Genomic DNA, 21,416 nt, shown 5'->3' with positions numbered 1-21,416 from the left:
ATCAACTGGATAATGCGCAAGACAATAGGCAACAAAAGACGGGGCATCAGGGGGACACTGACGTCTTTGCTGGAAGATCTAGACTTTGCCGATGATTTGGTGCTAGTGTCTTCTACTAGAGATCAATTACAGCAAAAAACATCAGACCTATCGGTAGCTGCCAAACAACTGGGCTTGAACATCAGCAGGAAGAAGACCCATTCAATGCAGCTTACAGATACACCATTACCAGTGGAATTGGAGAATGAAGATTTGGAGGAAGTAGAGGAATTTACCTACCTGGGAAGTGTTTTGAGCAAAAGCAATGCCACGGTGAAGGACATTATCAACTGTCTCCAGAAGGCCAAGTCATCATTTGTCCAACTGAATAAAGTATGGAGGTCGCCAAACATCAGTGAAAAAACCAAGATAAAGATCTATAACAGCAATGTCTTATCAGTACTACTGTATGGTGCAGAATGCTGGAGGATTACCCAAAGAGACAGCCAGAGACTATCAGGTTTCCACACTTCATGCCTGAGAAAGATATGCAGGATATACTGGTCCCAGAAGATCACGAACAAGGAACTCTATCAAAGGACAGGACAACAGGACATTACCATGGTAATAAAGCAAAGAAGGTGGAGGTGGCTTGGGCATGTTATCAGGAAAGGCTGAGATAGCATAACACGAACTGCATTAAGATGGACACCGGATAGTGGAAGAAGAAAGAAAGGACGTCCACGAGAGACTTGGAGGAGGACGATCAAGGCAGAAATGAAAACAGCAGGGAAGACGTGGAAAGAACTTGAGAAGGCAGCCATGGAAAGGGAGCAATGGAAATCTCTGGTCTCAGCCTTATGTGCCTCCTAGGCGCGAAGAGGATTATATATATAAAAATGTTAGTTTATTTTGTTTTCTTTCATAAAGTAAGAATTTATTCGCAGTGTACACGTTCTTGCAAAACGGTTCCGAAAACCTCTTGTACTTCTAAACGAGTCTCAAGAGCGCGTTCTTGTGGGATGCTATTTTGAGCATCACGAACACTAGGAACGATTGAAGCCAAAGATAAAAACCATTGAAACCATTGGCAAAAACCATTAAAACGACAAAAACGATAGAAATGAAATGATGGAAACAAACCATTAAAACGCTGAACGCAAACGCTGGATTGAAATTTGATCACCCAACCAAAAGTTTACATAAATTTTTTTCATTGTAACGCTAGAAAATCAGTTCTTTCTCCGAACCCGCAGACATTGAATGATAAGAAGTACACCTTTGACTGGATTCTACAACTTATGTGCACCACAGTTTTCAAGATTTTTGTGTCTAATTACTGGTATTAGTGGAAGCAGAAATAATGATAAATGGCCAGATTGTCTTATGCGTTCACTCCTGTTTTCACTGTAATTTTCGAGTTTGATGTTTTGATTTTGTTATAAATTCAAAATTTATAAGTGGATATTCAGCCACTTTCTTATCACCAGGTAAATGCACATGCACTTTACTTTTTTGTTGTCAGATTATTATAATTGTCTGTGAATTTTGCATTCTAGCTCGTTAGTTAGCGTTACATATTTTGTTACGCTGTTGTACACCAACACCGTGCACATGGTCGTAAATTACAATTTTTGGAGATGTTGAAAAGAAAGATAAGCGTTACAGTTAGGTAATTTTTGTCGAACCAAAAAGGGTGAACGCACGTCATCACATTCCTGAGCGTTTCATCCACTGAGTAAATTAATTCTATCCAGACACAAATTTGGTCAAATCTAATTTTCTCTTATAGTCCGGCGGCTTAGCTCCTGAATTGTGTGATTTTTGATACAAGCACCAAACTTTGCAGGATTACAAACATTCACATACTAATCAATTCTCCATAATTTTAAAGTTCCAACGCCAATTTCCTATTTTTAGCTAGTAAACAGCAATAAAATTCTCAGCCAAGAGGCCCCTTCCCCACAAAGAACTTCTTGTGCTTTTATACACCTTTTATTGTAGATTTTATTTCAAAAATACAGATGTGAATGCTTTAAAATTAGGCTTACAATTGTTATGTTTTAACCATTTTTTTATACCAATAATTTACTAGGAAATTATTGCATAGAAAAAGATTTTTCGTTCCCGTCCTCTGCCCCCTCGTGTCTTTCGTTTTGAGCTAGCGTCCAGGTCTCTTGCGATTCATTCCCCTATCCCAGCGTTCGCCGTTCGCTAACAGAAGAAAAATACGAAAATATAGAGGGCTGTAAACAGTCTAAATTAATTACAGCATTTCATTCTAAATTTTGTATGTGCAACTTGGTATCACTAACATAATAGTATTTGTCTAGAAACCAGAACAAACAAATATTTCACGAAATTTCATTGATTTTAATAAATTACGGTTTCCATGGAAACTGGCATTTTTCGGGCTTGGCACTATATCTGAAAAAACTTCTGTTGGTGAGCACTTTCAGTGTGCCAAATTTCATGCTTGTATCAAAAAGTGCACAATTCAACTTAAATTTCGAGCAAATACATTTTTAGATTTTTGTGAGACTTAGACTTCAATTTCAAGTCATCTGCATTTGTTAACCGGATGAAACTGAATTATGGTTAAGTGATCTTTTATGAAGCTGGCACAGACAGACAACGTGACGTCAACATGTTTCCGGCTCGCTACACCTTTTACTTTTGTGATTTATAGCAACAGTCAACAAAACTGTTTAATAGCTGATCTACACAAGGGGTTAATTAATGTGCAGGGCTTCAAGTGTCCCTGTATTTCCTATTTTCCTATATTTTTTCACACCCCCTATATTTTCCTATATAGTTGAGAAATGTCCTATAATCGCTATAATTTAAAGGACCTCAGTCAGCTACACCTTGAAATCCGTGATATCTACCATTTTCAATGTCATGAAAATAATTATGAAAAAAAAGTTGTGTGTTGGAGCGCAATCTAATTTGCATTGTTCTTTGGTTTTAAAGTCCCACCACAAAAACGAACACTCCAAATTCCAATTAGACCTTTTATTCCTGTTCTGTTCCAAACAAACCTAGTCAGCCTTGTCTTACATTTCAGGCAGTGTGTGTCATGAAAGAGATAACTGTGAAGTAGCTTCACGGCCATCACTTTCGTGATATGCTCTGCATGAAATACAATGCCAAAAGTCTCGTTCTAGGGTCAGACTTATTTAGAATAAACCAGGAAAAAATGTTGCTTAGGTCATGATCAACCTGGTGATGGTGGTTGTAGCGAGGAGGCCTTCCAAGGGGCAAAAGCAACACAGGAACTACTAAACAGCCACAAGCAACATGATTAATTACGACACTGAAATGGGACAGCGACATGTTAAACACTTTAAAATGGCAGAAAGTTGTGCATTTCCCAATAATTAAAAAAATGGTTGGTGAATTACCATTAAAGTGACCCAGAGTGCAGAAAATGGCTTCTCTGAGTGTTTAGATTCTTAAAACTTCCTGGACTTCACAAGCCAGGCACAGGTTTGATAAACTTGAAATCTGGCTTAATGACTAAACTGTGACACAAACTGCTAGATCAATGCAGCAAAAAAGAATTTAGAATGATGGAAAAGGAAAGCAATCATAACGATCTATTCCATGACAGCAACATTTACTGCTGTTGGTTGGGGGACAACAGTTCTCCCCCTCCCCGGGAAGTATATAAGTGTAACTGCTATTATACCCAGCACGTTTTATGAGGTTCAAATAGGCTTAGACATTTCCTTAGAGCTCTACGCCTCTACTTTGTACAGTCCTCACAGATAAGTCGGTAGCTCTTGGAAATGCGTACACCCGCAGATTAGTACAGACGTTTTCATTCTAAACTTTTAGCTTGTACGGCTCTATGTTTTCATTCATTCATTAAAGGGATCGAAGTCGATAATCATGAAATAAAAGTGGCACAATATGCTGATGACACCACCGTCTTTGTCCGTGACAGAGAATCGGTCCACGAGTTTCTTGATTTTCTCAAAGAATTAGTGCACATCTGGGCTAGAAATAATTAAACACAGCTAAAACTGAGGCGATGTGGCTAGGACAATGGAAAAATAACCAGGACACTCCCTTTGGTTTCAGGTGGCCAAAAGAGCCAATACTTTCTCTCGGTATCTTCTTCTCGCACAATCAGGCACATGCGGACGATCTTAACTTCGGTGCCAAAGTTCGTGACTTAGAGAAAACTCTTCTCGCTTGGCAGAAGAGAAAACTAACACTATACGGGAAAATCAATATCGTTAAAACGCTAGGCCTTTCCAAACTGATTTTCAATGCTTCAGTTTTACACATTCCGGATCACTTCATAAAGCAAATTAATAAGATTACGTTCAACTTCATTTGGGGCGGTAACCTCCCAAAATCAAAAGAACCACATCATAGGTGAGAAAAAAGACGGCGGACTTAAAATGTGTGATTTTTCAATTATGGACAAAGCATTAAAGATCGCCTGGATTAACAGAATTCAAACTCATCTTCGGCCGCATGGAAAATTATTCCAGGCTACTTCTCACGACTTAATGGCAACCTTGCTTTTTTAACAAAATGTAATTACGAAACTAAAATGCTGAAGCTCAATAACCTCCCGGACTTTTATCGGTCAATACTAGAATACTGGAGTATTTTAAAACATTAGATTCTAAAGAAAAGACCTTAGAATGAAATTCTATGGAACAACCGCAACATTTTAATTGACAAGAAGCCAGTTTTTTATAATAATTGGTTCACTCAAAACATTGTTCACGTGATCACTAGGACGAACAAGGTAATTCTACGATCTCGCAGAATTTAAAACCAAATATAACCTGAATGTGCCGTTTACTACCTTCTACGGTCTCATCACGCCATTCCTAACGCATGGAAAAATAAAAAAAACAGCGCTTCCAAATCGAGAGTAACTAAACGGAACGCCCTGTCCACAATTCAATTTATCTGCTATCTTGACGCCTCTCAAAACAACCTCAAAATAATCTGCGTCACGGCTTTACTGAAAAAATGTTCAAAAGTTTATTACTACCTTTTAAGATTAAAAAGAAATAAAATATAATTTTAAATATAACAAATACTACCTACCCAAATAGTTTATTCGTGACGGTATCTCAGAAAACGATACCTGTCCTCTTTGCAAAAAGAAATAAAACCTTGAACCATTTATTAGTTACTTGCATCAAAACGACCTCCTTTTGGAAAACTTTTCATACTGGTGGTACGAGAAAACGCACGAAACGATACGCTTAGATCAAAGTAAAATATTGTACGGCTTTTTTGAAAAGACATCGCACTGGCAGCCTCTAAATTACCTTATTCTACTAGCGAAATATTACATTTTCTGCACAAATGGTCTACAAGATGAACTTTGTTTCCAAAGCTTTCTACTACGGGTAAAAGACAAATTGCAAATACTTAGGGAGATCGCAATTGCAAAAAAATCATTAGAAAATTTTCAGCTAACATGGGCCTTTATTTTGTAAATCTTAAAATTATAAATATAGTGTAAACATAATTAACCGTTTAAACATCTGTTATAGCTTTTAGAATTGTATGTGGCGACTATGATTAGTAAGTACATATAAGGAAAAGACAATGTTATGTCAAACTGCTGTAATTAAATGTTTGTAAGTGATGTAATAATATATTGTAGTCTATTGAAAGTAATGTAAATAATATACTGTAAGCATTATCCCGTAAATCTACGTAAGTACTGTTCTGTAAGTTTTGTTGTGTATTATTAATAAAAAAATAAAAAATAAAAAATAAAAAAAAAAATGTTTTCATTCTTAACTGTACACTTCTACGGCTCTAGGTTTTCATTCTTAACTGTACGCTTCTACGGCTCTACGTTTTCATTCTAAACTGTATGCTTCTACGGCTCTACATTTTCGTTCTAAACTGTACTGTTCTACGCTCTACAGAAATTTCTACACCTATTTGGACCTCATAAAACGGGCCGTTCGTTTTTTCATCATCTGTTTACACTGCAAGAGTCGAAACACTGCGGTGGCCGTTCACCTATTGCTGTCGACAGAAAACGCCACCGTTCAACTCGACGAGTAAAACTTCAGGAATGCATTCACCATGTGTCTCCCCATCCCAGACACGCTTCCTCACGTCCCTGTCCCACTTCCTCTCAGCTGGTGAAATTAGCTAATAGGTGCCAGCTCTTAGCTACATCCCTATGCTTCTGTTATTGATTTCAAAGTCTTAGTGCAATAAATGTACTTTTTGAATTTCTTCAGATTCAGACCCTGTCTTAACAGCCTACTCCAGAGTATATGCCTTATTAATTAATTGATGTATTAATTTAAATATTTATTTGTGTGTTTGTTTATTTAGCAAGTAAAAAAGACAATCGGTTTCTATTACTTCTTGATGGTGCAGATCTAGAGGCCAAATGACTATCGTGTTGAACTCTGAATCAAGCGATTTGGGGGTTCAAGCCCTGGCAAGGGTCACTGGCATGTGTTCTTAGGCAAAAAACTGTACCTTGATAGTGCCTCACTACACCCAGGTGTATAAATAGGTACCAGTAAATGAAATACTGCAGGGTTACCCTTTGATGGACTAGCCTCCTGTCTAGAGGGGGGGGGGGGGGGGAGAAGAAACATTCCTAACTGCTTCATGTTACAGAAACTGGAGTTGAGTGCCAGCTGCTAAAGGGCCACTAGGCTCAAACACAGGCTTTACTATTTTACTTATTGATGTCTTGCATTACATACTGTAAAGGAGGGCTGGAATCAAGGAACATATAATTCCTACATACTGACTATTTATATGCTTCATTCTGTACAGCCAAGACTGTTGGATTCCGTCTTGGCTCATATAAAGGTAAGGCTTTAAAAATATGCTTGAGGCAATCAGTAGTCACTGAATATAGCTCATTCGCACTACACATTACATGTCTTGAGTTTTAAACACTTGCCTCTAACTTGCTGGCTACAGGTTAATGCTTTTTAAGTTACAAACAGGAGGAGGAGTGACATGAGTGATGAACAGTTTTCCTGCTGTTGTCAATACATTCTTTATCATGGAAACAGTTGTAGATGAGATTTAAGATGTATGCACATGGAAATTATAGCCTGTGAATACAGCTGCCTCTCATCCCTTCCGCTACTATGTGCGAAACGCGAAGAGAGATGTCTGTGATTCACGGCCAAAAATTCCATACTGATGATGTAAACAACTAGTTAGATTTACCCACACCACACGCTGTTGGTCTTATATTTTCGTTTTCAGCCGCTCATTACTTGCTTATTTACAAACACTGACCGCCGACCGGTTAGCTCAGTTGGTAGAGCGACGGACTACAGTGCGGGAGGTCTCGGGTTCGAGTCCCAGACCGGACCAACACTCAGGGTCTTAAAATAACTGAGGAGAATATGCTGCCTTTGCAATAACATCTGCAAATGGTTAGATATTCTAGTCTTCTCGGATAAGGACGATAAACCGTAGGCCCCGTCTCCTGCATCTTCAGTGTTATGGTCAGCAGGGGATGTAAAAGAACCCACACACTCATCGTAAAGAGTAGGGCATGGAGTTCCCGGTGTTGTGGTCTGGTCTTTGCCCCTTGTACTGTGCTTACTGTGAAATGCTCGGAGATATTAGCTGTATAAGCTACTCTTCAAATCCGAGGGTAAACAAAGTGATGATGATGATGATGATGATGAACACTTTCAAGGCAGTCAGACTTTACAGCGGACAACTCCATCGCAAAAATCAGAAATCCCTATACGAGTGGCACATTAGTAAGATTTGGATAAACCGCAGTTGACCGCTGTACATGTATGTCTTTGAGGTCGTTCATAAAGCAGTCTTGTTTTGTTTTCCAGTTACATAATTATGAAGCGAGCAATTATGTAAATGAAAAGGTAAAACTTCAGTCTATTTCTAAGTGGCTGTGCTCTTTTTTTATTGTAAATTTTTCCTCTTGCATGTATTTATTTATTGTAACTCTTCTGGGCACAAAATAAAAGATTGTTGTTGTTGTTGTTGTTTTCCCAGTCGACTTTTAGTCCCCAATAACATCCTGTTTTTTCTGTTCGTTTAATTATTAAGATGGTTTCCGCACAATTTTTGAGCAATACAGGCAAAAAAAAGACCAAAAAACCTCTTATCATGGCAACAGTTTTAGTACAGCTAACAAAAACCTGCCAAAAATTTAGTACTCAGCTGACCCGCGAGAGAAATGTATTTGAAGTTGTCTTTATTTCAGTTAAAACAGACGTTTCGCGCCAGTTCAAAACAAAATGGCGCGTGTTTTATACATTTTTTCGAGGTTTGACTTTAATTTTCTCGAGAATGCTTTAGAATTTAATTGCGGGGTCACTAGACAAATGAATTTCAATGAGAACTTTTAAATAGTATACAAAATGTTGCCGTGCAATGAGTAGATTTTTGGTACTTAATTTTCGCACTCATTGCTCGAACTTTCAGCGGAATCCGTCTTAAGTGTTTTATTTTGCATTCATTATGTAAATTAACTAGCTGACCAATCAGTGCTCCTGTCCAGATTCTAGATGAATTTACATCATCAGTACGGAATTTTTGGCTGTGAATCGCAGATGTCTCTCTTCACGTTTTGCACATTGTAGTGGGAGCGATGAGAGGCGGCTGTATTTGCAGGCTATGGAAATTAAGCCAGCACAGAATTAAACACACAAACTTGATGTCATGAGTGCCTGAATGGTGTAGATTCCCCTCTTGATGTTAAATGTCATAAAGGAATTTTTAATGTTTATTTGCTTCTGTAGAGGGTTACAGTGGAGTTGTAGAACCATCTGAATGCATTCATATCTCAGAAAAGGCCAAGACCATAGCCAAGGTACTGTATTTAATACATTAAAATTTGCATTTAAGTTATATTATTAATAAGCAACATTGTGGATGTACTGTGCAGGAATGAGGTTTTTTTTAATAAGATGCGAATTTCTTGCAGGCTTTCCAGACTTATGTGAGACAGTCTCCATTACCAGTGTATGATCTCTGTTTCCACACTGGGTATGTTGTTATCTAAGTAACTTATTGTAGTATATGCACATCTATTATCTATTTTTTTAAAACTGTACCGCAATGTGCCTCTGATGAAATAAAAAAAAGGGTGAAACTCGATACGATAATGACAGACGCTTGGTTTATAGCTAAGCAGGAATTTGACAAGGGAAAATTCCCAGCCAGCTGATAAGTAATAGTAATCGTATCTATAACAAAATTCTCGATTTTGATTAGTTCTGCGCGCGCCTATTTGTCGCGTAATCGGCGCACGATCACATGGGTGTCCAATTACAGGTATCCAATTTGAGCAACTTCAAATTGGATACCTGTAATTGGACACCTACGCCATCCGCGCGTCAATCACACGCATTTGAATGGGTTTTTTTCTTGCTGTTTTCTAACTTTGTGTGCAACGAATTGAATTTACCTTTGACTTTTTCTTACAGAAAAGGTTCCTAAAGACTTCCTAACCTCGAATTTTGTTATTGACACGATTAATTAGTAATTGAACCTCGTGTTGTACAATTTAGAGATTTATCGTGCTCCTAATTTCAAATCCCTGAATTGTACTCCACTCAGTCCAATTACTATTACTAATTGTACCTCGTGTTGTACAATTCAGCGCACTTGGCCGATTTTGAAATTACGAGCACGATTAGTCTCTGAATTGTACGACACGAGGTCCAGTTACTAAGTAATCGTATCAATAACAACATTCGAGGTTAAGAAGTCTTTGAGAACCTTTTTTGTGAGAAAAAGCGAAAGGTAAATTCAATTGCTTGTACAGAAAGTAGGAAAACAGCAAGAAAAAAGCCATTCAAATGCGCATGATTGACACGCAAATGGCGTAGGTGTCCAATTACAGGTATCCAATTTGAGCAACTTCAAATTGGATACCTGTTATTGGAAACCCACGTGATCGCGCACTGATTACGTGACAAATAGGCGCTCGCAGAGCCAATCAAAATCGAGAATTTTGTTATAGATACGATTATCAGGAATATCAATCAACTGATAACCTTTCTTTTGGAGCAGAGTGGCAGTCAAACTTTAAGATCGTTTAACCTTTTGATTTGATGCATGACAAATCGCTTTCAATATTATCATTTCCCATACTCATACCTCATGCAAAATAGTCGGTATCTCCAAGAGATCTTTGATTATTATTTTGTTTTCTTTGTTGTGTGTCATGCCTGCAACTTCCTTTGAGCTAAGTGCAGGACCACTATAACCAAACATTTACATTATTTTAAATTCATCACTTGTTCACAGAAGCTATACTTGATTTAAATCAAATTTACACAATTGAAAATCAATAATTCCCTTACGCTTGCTGTAAACACTATTTTCATAGGTGCAAGCCCTTGTTAACTAGCACGGTACCTAACCTGTACCATTTTCTTTACTCTGTATGTTTGCTAGCTACTGGCAGACGCTTACTGTTCGTAGCTCCATGTATGGTGACACCATGGCAGTCCTACAGTTTAGTCCACAAAAAATGACCAAGGTAAAATGAGTACTTACTTTTAAAATGCATGAGATCGTTTGGATTAATATGTATTTGAGTTATTACTTAGCTGCTTAATATCTACTTGTCATGTTACTGTCTCTAAAGTAACTTGCAAGATTTTTGTTATTATAGGAAGAAATTGAAGCTGAGAAAAATCGCATCAGTGAGTATTTCAAAACTGGAGAAGGCAAAGACGTTACGCTCACATCCCTTTATTTGCAAATAAACCACACAAGGTAAGATAGTTTCTTGCTAAGAACATGTAATGAATAGGACAATGATTAGACTTAAATATCTTCTGTGTCTTGGTGTCATAGTATTTAAAAAACAGTGTTGCTGCAAACATTAGAATAAACCAATCAAAACATGAGATAACTGTGGGTAACTCCTGTAACAAGCACTCCAAGCACTTCAATCATCAACTAGGTGCAACTTGAAACATTAAGCCTAACTTTTTCAAGATTGTCATTTGTGATTTGTCTCAATCATAACAATTCTCACTCCTTGAGGTATTAAAATGAATCTCGACGTCATTCACTCACTCACTCCAGTCTGATATTAAACAATTTATTTATGCAGTAAACGGTAACCGTGCTGACAGAATGGTCCTTGAAAACCCATTTAAGCACATGTCAATCAGAAACAAATTATTCTCCAATCTTGTGCCCAGGGTCTCTTTCTTCTAGGGAACGAGATTGATTATTTCACAAAACAAATTTCCTAAATGTGAAAGACGATCAAAGGTTACATACTTTATTGCATAGCTCCCCCTTGGGGGCTCTTCCGCCATACAGAAATTAAAAAGATAAAAGATAAAAATATTTACAATAAAGAAGAAAAAAGAAAAAAAAAAAAAAATCAGAAAAAAAAAGGGGTCTATGACTTAGTTATGGTGGTAAAAAAGAATAGAATTCGCGCCAGAAGCCTCAGAGCACAAGCTGTCAATGACTCATTCACACAAGAAAACATTCAAAGGCATATAAAGTGTAGCCTGCGAAAACAGTTCCCTCTCATTCGCTCACGCTACTACGTAGTACCGGGAGCGAATGAGAGGCGGCTGTATTCACAGGCTATATGAAGTGAGATTGTGACATAACTGATGATAGTTATGCTTGCCATGTGACGTGTTTCAGTAAACGTTTTAGCCTATGACACGAGATCCACGCAGTACGTTTTTATTTCACGTCACGTCATCTCGTGTCACATCATCCGTTTGTCATCTGTTTGAGTCGAGCAGAAACACGTAGTGCTTGGGCGCATTTTTCTCTTAAAATTCATCTGCTGCTCAAAAATAACGTTATACATGCTTTACTTAATGCTTAAATAGATCAGTGGCTACTCTCTTTTTTGGTGGTGAAAAATAGAATTTAGGCTACAAATCCTGAAAGCACGAAGCATCAATGACGCAACTGCGTGGAAAAATAGAACATTCAAAGGCAAATGAAGTGAGATTGCTACATTTAAATTGGACGTTAATTGGGAAAAAATGCAAAGGTTGCAACTTCATCGAATTACCATGAGGTTGCTCGAAGAGCCTTTGATTTGTTTTATTTTTACCTTTTTATTGCTCGGTTACCATAGTTAGCTTTTATTTTGAGGCTCCTTTGATTTGAAAGTAACAAACATTTTTTAGGATGAAAAGACTGATGATTAAGAATGGTCCATAGCGCACATTTTTGTGTGTTATTCAATTTTATATAATTCGTATCTTCATGGACATGTGTTGTTGAACGCTGTATAATTTATTGCAGGGCTGTTGGAGGAAATGCAGAAGCTCCTTTTGTCCATATCATGGGAGAGGAGGTGAGTTGTCATGATCAACATCTGTCCAGATCACTTTCTTTCTAAAAACTAGTAGTCCTAGTGACAACTACAGTTGCAACTTCTTTTTAGAGATTCTAGCTTTTTGTGTTCTTATTCCAGAGCTCTCTGCAGTTAAGCTAATCTATGCAATCTTTTTGAATTTTAGCACATTTATGAAGAGCTTTGTGGCCTGAGGTTCAGAATATCTCCTGACTCTTTCTTCCAAGGTAAGAAGCTTGTTACCTAATTATCTGACCCAGCACTGATCATTTCCCGATTTCTCCTTACTGTGTCATAACAACTCAGAGACCATGGAAGTTTATGAGAATAAAGGACCTAGATTACTAAATCTGAAGACATTCTTTCAAGTTCTATTGTGCATTGTGTAACAAAAGTTTGAGTTCACAACATATTGGATATTCAGAGTTTAATAAACCGGCTATGTGTCAATTTTCACATAGCCATTTTTTCTCCATCTCGTTGTTTGCATTGCCTTTACGAACGGAGCACAGCACACATTTCATTCTGTTTAACAATTTGAGAGTTTGTGGGTAAATTGAAGCATAAATGGATATTAATTTTTGTTGTTGATTAAGGATTCTGATCCATTTTTGCAGTTTTGATTGTCAAGGTGTAGGTTCGTTCCATGAATGCTGTCATCAAATTCTGTCAATCGCAACAATCAGACCCAAGTTATTCAAAGGATGGATGATGACGTTGCCGACGATAATGAAATCTATGGCACAAATTAACATGATCAAATACCCTTCAAAATTTAAAGTAGATACAGTATGCTATGCTATCATGGCCTAGTTGTTCAAAGGGTGATAAATTTTTAAAAGGTGATAAAAACTAGATAAATTTTTATTAAGTGGATCAGCATAGCATTTTTTTGTTGACTGTTATCTGCTGGATAGCGTTTTATCCACCTCTTTTATTTGAAAAACAGTCCAGAAAATTTACATTCCATTGGATAGCGCGGTTTGTTTGTTCAAATGTTAGCTGTTTTTTCCTAGTCAACACCAAGGCAACTGAAAAGCTGTTTGATTTACTTAAAGAGTGGTGTGGAGACAATCTAGATGAGACAGTTGTGCTGGGTAGGTACAGTCACGTGATAGTCATGAGAAGGGGGATGTATGTTCCCTCGATCCCTTAAACATTTCGCATTTTCTCCCTTGTTCCGTTAATAGTAGAGATATCCCTTGAAATAATCCTGAAAATATTCCTCGCCCCATTGAAATAATTGGCAGTATGGGAGGAAAGGTGGGGGGTACTTCACTCTTGACTTGGTTTCTTGGGCTCATAATAAGCCAAAACTCTCATAGCTTGGTGAAGTTTTTAATATGCCTTGACATAAGATCAGTTCACATTTTCCTTTATGTGGGTTGTCGGACAAGCTGACAGCAGTGTAATGATTTACTTGTTTCCATTCTCCAGACATTTGTTGTGGTACCGGAGCTCTTGGTCTCTGTTTGGCCCAGGTATGGTTTAGTGTTTGTCGCACTTGAACTGGTTACTAGAGTCCAAGGAATGCAGTTATAATAAAGAAAAGTTATTATAAAGCTATTCTACAATTTTATTGTCAACTGTTCAATGCTCTGGCAAAGAAAAAGTTATCTTCTTAGCTGTAGCTAGCCAACCAATTTGATGGTTGTATTACTTGTGTTTCACACTTGTTTGTTCGTCTTACCATGCGGTATTCTTGTATGCACCTAAATTTTATTTATTTATTTTTTTTTTTTTTTATTTTTTGTCGAGATCTCTTTTGAATTCCCTTTTCCTGATGCCGCATGTCGTTTTGCAAAGCGGAATTCTATCTGATTTTTTCTCATATATTTCTCGCTTCGTTCGTGACTGTGGTATAATTGGGATTTTTTCAGCCTGCTTTGCAACCGGACGTGTCACACAATCCTTGATATAGGGTTTAGTTCGTCTTCAATGCAGTCTACATGACAATAGGCCACTATGGAAAGAATTTTCCATGATAGAAAAATTACCGTTTGAGTCCAACTGTTTTCAACATTTGGCCTGCCCAAGCAAGAATGATCAACTTGACAGTTGAGGGCCTGTTTATGTGAAGGCTTGTTGTCCCTGGTAGGAGGGTTACCCACCATACCGAGCCACCCCGGACGAGATAGCTTCTCATGGACGTTTCTTTATAAATAGCTGCGAGTCGTTTATATGAGAAATTGCAAAATTGGCTCGGGGGCAGGGTGACCCTGGGTGAAGGGTTACTCGCTTTAAAGGTAGGGTGACCCTGGGGAGCGAGCCATTTTTTTCCATATAAACAGTTGGGGTAATTTTGCCTCGCCTACCAGGGACAACTTGACACATACGGAGCATGCGCAAACACTACAATCAGCCAAAATAAGGCGGATGATTTGAAATCGAAGTCAAGGGTAAATTCGTCCAAAAAATGGTCTTGGTCAATGTTTCAGCGTTCCTGATTTTAGAAACGGCCGCCATATGAGATTTTTTTTTTGAAAAACTCTCGCCAGTCTTTTAAACCGAGAGAGCCAGGTTTTGGCTTGGCCAACAGGGACGACTTTGTCACATAAACGCTTGGCAAAAGATGACTCGGGAAGAGCGTAAACCTCCTACCAGGGACAACTCTCTCCCATATAAACAGGCCCTGAATCGAAAGGATGCCGAAAGAATTTTTCACCTCTGTCAATGCAAACGCCTGCCGCGAGTCTTGAATAATTATCTCAAAATCTCTTTTGAATTCCTTTTTCTTGATGCCCCGTGTCGTTTTGCAAATCTCGTCCGAAGGTGGACTAAACAACACTTTTCTCCATTCAAGCAGTTCGTGCCTGGCAAATCGCGGTATTGGACTGAGTCTTGCTTATCGTAATTCGCGACAAATTTGTAGATATGTTCGTACTCGTTCCTGGACAAATTTCGTCTTGGAGACTTAGTAAAATGAAGAGAGCACAACTTAAACGTCAAATATTCTTCCTGTGAAAATCTGGATTTCCTTACATTTTTTGCGAGTTACAGTGAGAACACGAAAACCGTGAACACTTTCATTATACTTTGAAAAAAGGAAGTACAGGAAACAGTTGACGAATTATTCGCGAAAAATAACCTGCTGCTTCATCTCTGTCCATTTGTTTATATTCCCGAAAGTTTGAGCTATTATTCCATGGTTTTCTGCAGTAATTTACATGTTCACGGTTTTCTGGTTCACACTATAATACTCGCGAACTCTTTTGATAAATTGCATAGCTTTCGGCTTCCAGACCTTGTGAAATGAATAGATCTCGAAGGAAACTTCAAATTATCTTTACCTCAAGCTGAAAATCAACTTTTACAATGGCCGTTTTCACACTAGAGACGGACAAATCGTCTTAGTGTGAAAACGGGACGGACACGATTTTGGACGTACATGTCGTCTGAATTTGTCCGTCGACTGGGACAAATTGGACTTGGACTTGGTCGTCTGGACGTACAAGTCGTCTAAAAGCCGTCTTAAATTCACACTCGACGAACAAATCGTCAGACGACTTATCCGTCTTCTAGTGTGAAAACGGCCAATTATACGTTGTTGTCGAGTGCGCACGTGTTTACGCTGATGGGTTGTCATCACCCAATCACCACGCAGAGACTCGTTTATTTTACGTCATTATTAACCAATGACCTTACAGGGATTTATCACACCTCCTGATACACACTGGCGGGTATTATGCACAACTCCCGATACTATTTGCGCGCCCACTTTGGTCAAATCGAGATTTTTCCTATACTGTTATACGGATATTATACGCGCGGACTTCAATGATGCCAACCCTGCGGGGGCAAAAACGGCTTGCATAGTATCAAGTCAAGTTGTCGAGCAACGTCTTCGAACTAACTTTAGTAATTAAATCATTATTCCATAAAGTGGCTCTCAAATATGATTTTGGCGTAGACAGTTCACTATTTCGACGAGTAGATTTTCGGAGAAACGGCATAATTTCAATGTTTGCCACTGACAAACAATGTGGCTAATTTACATTTTAATACGAAAACCATCATGGTGGCTATCGTAAATATGGCCTTTTAGAGTTTAAGATGGATAAGTCACGCGACTTTGGTAAATTTCTGCACTATTTTTCATTAATATTTCTATTTGATGACCAAAAACTGTAAATTGCAGGAAAAAATTAAATTGTAGAAGTAAGAAAATTGATATGCCATGCTGAATATCTTCATTATTTTAAATACTGAAACAATGTTCACTATTGTAAGGTGCAAGTGACAAATGATGTCAAATTATATTTACCCAAACCTCCACTGGTTTATGAATGAATATATCTCTCGCGTTCAGCAATAAAATTCGGCACAATTAAATGCGACGTTTTTTTTTATTCGAGTGGACTTAAATTAAGATTCGATTCGGTGCATGTAGAATACGACGTTTAAACCAGGCCTTAGAGTGCAGTTAGTGGCAGCGAACCTCAGGAATATTACCAGAGCATCATAACTAATAATTTGTATTATAGAGCACTTTAAGCATTCGCCTTGTAAGCATAACAGGGCAACATTTTCCTTCGATATATCTTGCATTAAAAAGTTGTTACATTTCGCGATCAAATTTGTTACATTTTGCGTCAAAAGTTGTTACATTTCTCGTCGATGTTACATATCACGTTGTTATATTTTGCGGCGTAACATGCGTGGTTGGTTATCTATATGCTTGGAAACTGATGGGATGTGATGTTCCTTCTTACAGAGCGTCAAACGTGTAATTGGTGTTGAAATCATTGAAAACGCCGTGGAGGACGCTAAGGCAAATGCACAGCTTAACGGTGAGTTCAAAAAATATCCCTGCTTTGCCAGCGTTTTATTGGTATAATAGTGACCATTTTATGGTATGCCTCGCATTGCAGGAGTTACAAACGCGCAGTTTGTTTGTGGGAAAGCAGAAGATATCATTGTTGACGTGTTCAAGAACATGCCACGAAAAACAAAAATCATCGGTATTATGGACCCTCCTCGCGCCGGTCTGCGTAAGTTAACTCAAAATTATTTTCACTCTTTAAAACAAGTATTGTAATCCAGCACTCCATTGTTTCCGAAAGTTGTCATTCACTGGCCAATCTGAACAATCTTGTTCACAAGAAGACGATTTTCCACCAAAAAATGATTGTTTATCAGCATGCGGTGACAGCGTTTGAAGTGCTCATGCTTTTTTCTGATTGGCTGATCAGATTCACAAGTTCATCGGTCACGTCTACGAGAATTTGCTATACATGGCAGACATTTCCCTTACACTGCTGCCTTGTAGTTATTTTATACCAGTTTTCCCTCAGGACACTGATTGAAGCAGATAAAGGTTACGTCTACTTGCTGCATTGTGGTGTACTGCTACCTTATTTCAAGCCATATTTTTGTCGTGTCTTCGTTTTTTTTACAGATCAATCAGTTCTCCATGCCATCAGGAAGAGTCGTCGAATGGACAAACTGATCTATGTATCGTGTAACCCGAGTGCTGCGTTCGTCAATTTTCTCGAGTAAGATACACCGCTTATTGGTCACTCCAGGCTAATATGGAGACAACTAAGGCTACGATTAAATTCTCTACATTCGAAATTTAACGGAAAACTTGTATGTTGGATGAAGTATCCTCCAGCTTGTTTATCTCAGACATTTTATTTATGCTCAATGCCATTTCTCAATCTCAACAACATTATTCATGCTCAATCCCCAAAGACCTTGCAACTGACGTTATATTTTCTTCTTCTGACTAATTTCTTATTTGTTTGTTAGTTTGTGCAGGCCAACCTCGAAGAGAATCAAAACAGCTCCATTCCGTCTGGTGAAGGCGGTGCCAGTGGATCTGTTCCCTCACACCAAACACTGTGAATTACTGCTACTGTTTGAAAGAGACATGACTTCAGTTGACGCAGCCAAGTTTTATAAGTGGTACTACTGAATACAGATAATATATATATATATATATTAAATATTGTAAAATTTAGCAACAAAATGCACGAAGTACACGATTTAAAGGTTTGTTTGGACTAAACTGCATAATAGTCACTACCTGTGTCTGGTGCCACGTGATCACTTTGACCAATAACGAAAAAGGAAAATTTAGTAGGTAAACTGGAGCACACACCATGATGGTCGGAATTCACTCGACTGCTCGAAGTCGGAAGCTTTTGATTTGCTGAACCCGACTGATAATAAAGCGTCACGTGAACCAATCAGTTGTTGTACTTTTGTGGTATCTTTATAACGGCCATAGAAAAATACAAAAAAATAGATAGGGTTGTGAACAGTTTATTTTAACAAGTCGGCGCTTTACCGACAAGAAAATATCGTTAAGAAAAAGTGTGGTGAAACTAAGTTTTTGAAACAGGTATTTATGTAAAATCTCCAATGGATTCCATATTTAATGTAGGTATAAACAGAATTTTACACGAAAGCTAAGGATTGTGTGTTTATGTTTAGTTTTGATGGATAATGTGATAATCAAAACAGTGGAATTAAAAAGAAATGTCCCCAACGAATAAAATGATGCTGGATTTCAAAGTAACCGACAAACTTACTACTGCTCATTCTCGTCGTGTCTTAACTGATTTATAATAAAATGTATCTTGTATCTGTTTCTCAGGTGCATATGTTCACCCCAGATATCACTTCGTCTTTATACGATTAACAACATATCCCATACTAAGACTGTTGTTTTGTGTATTATTAATTAAAATCTTTAAACGTAAACAAGTCAAGTCACGGAAGTGTAAATTGCAGGGGACTCCAGGCGGTCATAGTCTCAATTCGTAGAATCAGGGTTTCAATGTACTAGGAGTAGAGATCTACTAAAGCAACAAGGTACAGAATGTTTTTATTTTTCTTTAGGTAATATATATTAATTTAATATTCAAGGTTATCCAATGTAAACGATTTGATCAAATGTTAATTAAATTTCTTTCAAATAACAACTTGTATATCAGAGTCTCAATTCTATCCAAACATCCTCCCACTTGCACATCAATGGTAACGTGTCGTCTGCATACATTATTACATCAATTATTACATCAACGTGTCGTCTGCATACATTACCACAGGTTATCACACAACAAATCTAAATCAACTAATTATCAAATAACATCCGCTCAAGAAGAAACACAGAAATAAACCATTTCCTCGTTTCACAGCAAAATGCTTGTGTGGTTTGGAAAGCAAACATCGAGATTATGCCTTCCGTAAGACTCTTGTATACCAAACGTAAACACAAAACTGAGTAATATATTAACGAGATGGAGCGTCTTCATCACTGAACTCTTTCATCACCTTCAGTTCTTTATTCGTTCCCTGGAAAAATGGAAAATAGCATTTAAAAATCAGAGTGATCATACTCATCAAATGCCAGATTTTTTTCTCATTTTGGTGTGTGCTGGTCATTGGTGCGAAACAACGGGGCAGTAAAAGGCGATAAAAGTAGTAAAACCCGCTTCCAAATCTCAGAACTGAGTCAGCTCGTTCACAATAAGCGCATCACTGTAACTGTACATGTTAACAGCGGAAAGCACTGTCATTCCTATCACGTGATCAAAACGAATTTGACCAGAAGTATTTTTCCGAAGGGACGAGTGAAAAGATCGTAGTACGGGATTATAATATCATATTAACATTTTTTAACGTTTTGGTCAGAAAGCTGGAATTGCCACCAAAACAAGCCTAAAATACGTTTGATCAAAGCGAAAAAGCGAACTACATTCACTGTTGATACCTCTCTGGCTTGCACTTTAAGTCCCATCTCTTGTGCTGTTTGTTTAATGCATTCTTTTTCTTTCTGGGTTAAGGTTGCGGGAAAACAGATTTCTTTAGCACTTATGTCCTCTTTAAATTCCCTAAAGTGCAAACAAACAATTTTCACGTTCTGAGAGAGAAAAAGGTACACTGGAATAAACAAAAAACAAGCCCACCCCCTCCAACGTTACAGTCAAGACTTGCCGGGCTTTACCTGTGAGGTCAATAGACCTGACCCACCTTAGCCGCGTGACTATTCCTTCTTTCTTTTCCTCTGCAAGGTCCACAGATGGCGGTGAGGATTTTTCATCCTTGCCTCCCTCTAAGCAAACAGTGCAAACAAGTACATGTATTGATAAACCTACTTGTACAAGATTGTCAGGAGTGAATAATGAAGCTTACATTTTTTCAACGGATTAACATATCTTTGCGCATTATCATACCTTTCTTGGAGGCAGAAAACATTCTTGAATATGTCTGTTTTTCAAGTGCTTTAAACTGGCTTACTTTCCTAAAAATACAAATTAAGTTTGGTATTCGTCAGGTTGATACTGCAACTGACAGTCGCATTTCTTCATTAAAAGTGCTGTGTTATCTGTTACCTATGCCACACACTCTCCAATACCACTCCACTTACATCTTTCTCTAAAACGCCGGTTGTGTGTTGGACATGGTTTGAAAAAAAATAAAAATCTAGCGATAGAGGCAAGAAGATCCCACGAGATGATGGCTAATGAAAATATTAACTACAAACAAAAAACAGCCAGGCCTTGCTAGTAACCTCTCGAGTTGATTTACCAAAGAAAAAAGGTCGGGCCAAACACCAACTATATAAGAAAGTTTCAAGAAACGTTCAAGAGAAATAAAAACTTGTCCCGCTCACTTACTTGTCCAGCTCAATCAGTGCATCCTTTATCGCCTTGTTGTTGGGTTCATAATGCTGTGCTTTTTTAAATTTGTCTCTGGCACTGTCAAATTCACCCTGCTTCGTGTAAGCCTGGAAAAAAGATCACGTAATATCTTTCTTTGACTTCTGGACATAAGAAATACAGCTTGTCAAGTAAGACAAACTACTTAACGTTCCGAGAGATTACGAAACGAGTTTATATTTTCCGCGTACGGCAAAATGAATCCATTATTAGGATCAGTCGTTTCCATGTCCGTGAAAGCGAGTAGTTTAGCGTTTTTCATTAAAACGACAAAATGGTGTTCCAGTGATATGGTAGGAATTGCACGCAGTTCCATTTAGCCATCAAAGCTAAAGATCATATAATTCATATATTTACTGATGTTAGACGAATATAACGGGTAACAATGCGTAAAGGTCTTGAAAAACAAGTTGACTTTTTTGGTTTACAAGTGTGAAGAAATTACGCACACCCAAACTCGTGAC

General features: G+C 37.9%; 2 protein-coding genes across 4 annotated transcripts in view; one reads left to right on the top strand and one right to left on the bottom strand.

The window, feature by feature from the left end:
• The window catches only part of LOC144647369 (tRNA (uracil-5-)-methyltransferase homolog A-like), a 75,100-nt gene extending 55,888 nt beyond the window's left edge, over positions 1–19,212 (top strand). Inside the window, exons 12-24 of the mRNA XM_078507171.1 lie at positions 6,772–6,807; positions 8,730–8,800; positions 8,915–8,976; positions 10,393–10,477; positions 10,613–10,716; positions 12,232–12,283; positions 12,450–12,510; positions 13,300–13,380; positions 13,721–13,764; positions 16,998–17,073; positions 17,155–17,274; positions 17,682–17,778; positions 18,035–19,212. Of these exons, the coding sequence (XP_078363297.1) occupies positions 6,772–6,807; positions 8,730–8,800; positions 8,915–8,976; positions 10,393–10,477; positions 10,613–10,716; positions 12,232–12,283; positions 12,450–12,510; positions 13,300–13,380; positions 13,721–13,764; positions 16,998–17,073; positions 17,155–17,274; positions 17,682–17,778; positions 18,035–18,200 (1,055 nt within the window). The 3' untranslated portion in view covers positions 18,201–19,212. The remainder of the gene's footprint in view (positions 1–6,771; positions 6,808–8,729; positions 8,801–8,914; positions 8,977–10,392; positions 10,478–10,612; positions 10,717–12,231; positions 12,284–12,449; positions 12,511–13,299; positions 13,381–13,720; positions 13,765–16,997; positions 17,074–17,154; positions 17,275–17,681; positions 17,779–18,034) is intronic.
• The window catches only part of LOC144647377 (inactive peptidyl-prolyl cis-trans isomerase FKBP6-like), a 34,945-nt gene continuing 32,627 nt past the window's right edge, over positions 19,099–21,416 (bottom strand). For all 3 annotated transcript variants that reach the window (XM_078507181.1, XM_078507182.1, XM_078507183.1), the window contains 5 exons: positions 20,911–21,020; positions 20,467–20,534; positions 20,264–20,345; positions 20,004–20,124; positions 19,099–19,585 (listed from right to left, as the gene is read on the bottom strand). In XM_078507181.1, the coding sequence (XP_078363307.1) occupies positions 19,523–19,585; positions 20,004–20,124; positions 20,264–20,345; positions 20,467–20,534; positions 20,911–21,020 (444 nt within the window). In that variant the 3' untranslated portion in view covers positions 19,099–19,522. The remainder of the gene's footprint in view (positions 19,586–20,003; positions 20,125–20,263; positions 20,346–20,466; positions 20,535–20,910; positions 21,021–21,416) is intronic.

Source organism: Oculina patagonica, chromosome 3, assembly GCF_052425735.1.
Source record: "Oculina patagonica isolate OP01 chromosome 3, crgOcupat, whole genome shotgun sequence".
Taxonomy (NCBI): domain Eukaryota; kingdom Metazoa; phylum Cnidaria; class Anthozoa; order Scleractinia; family Oculinidae; genus Oculina; species Oculina patagonica.
This window is presented reverse-complemented; position numbering and strand designations above follow the sequence as displayed.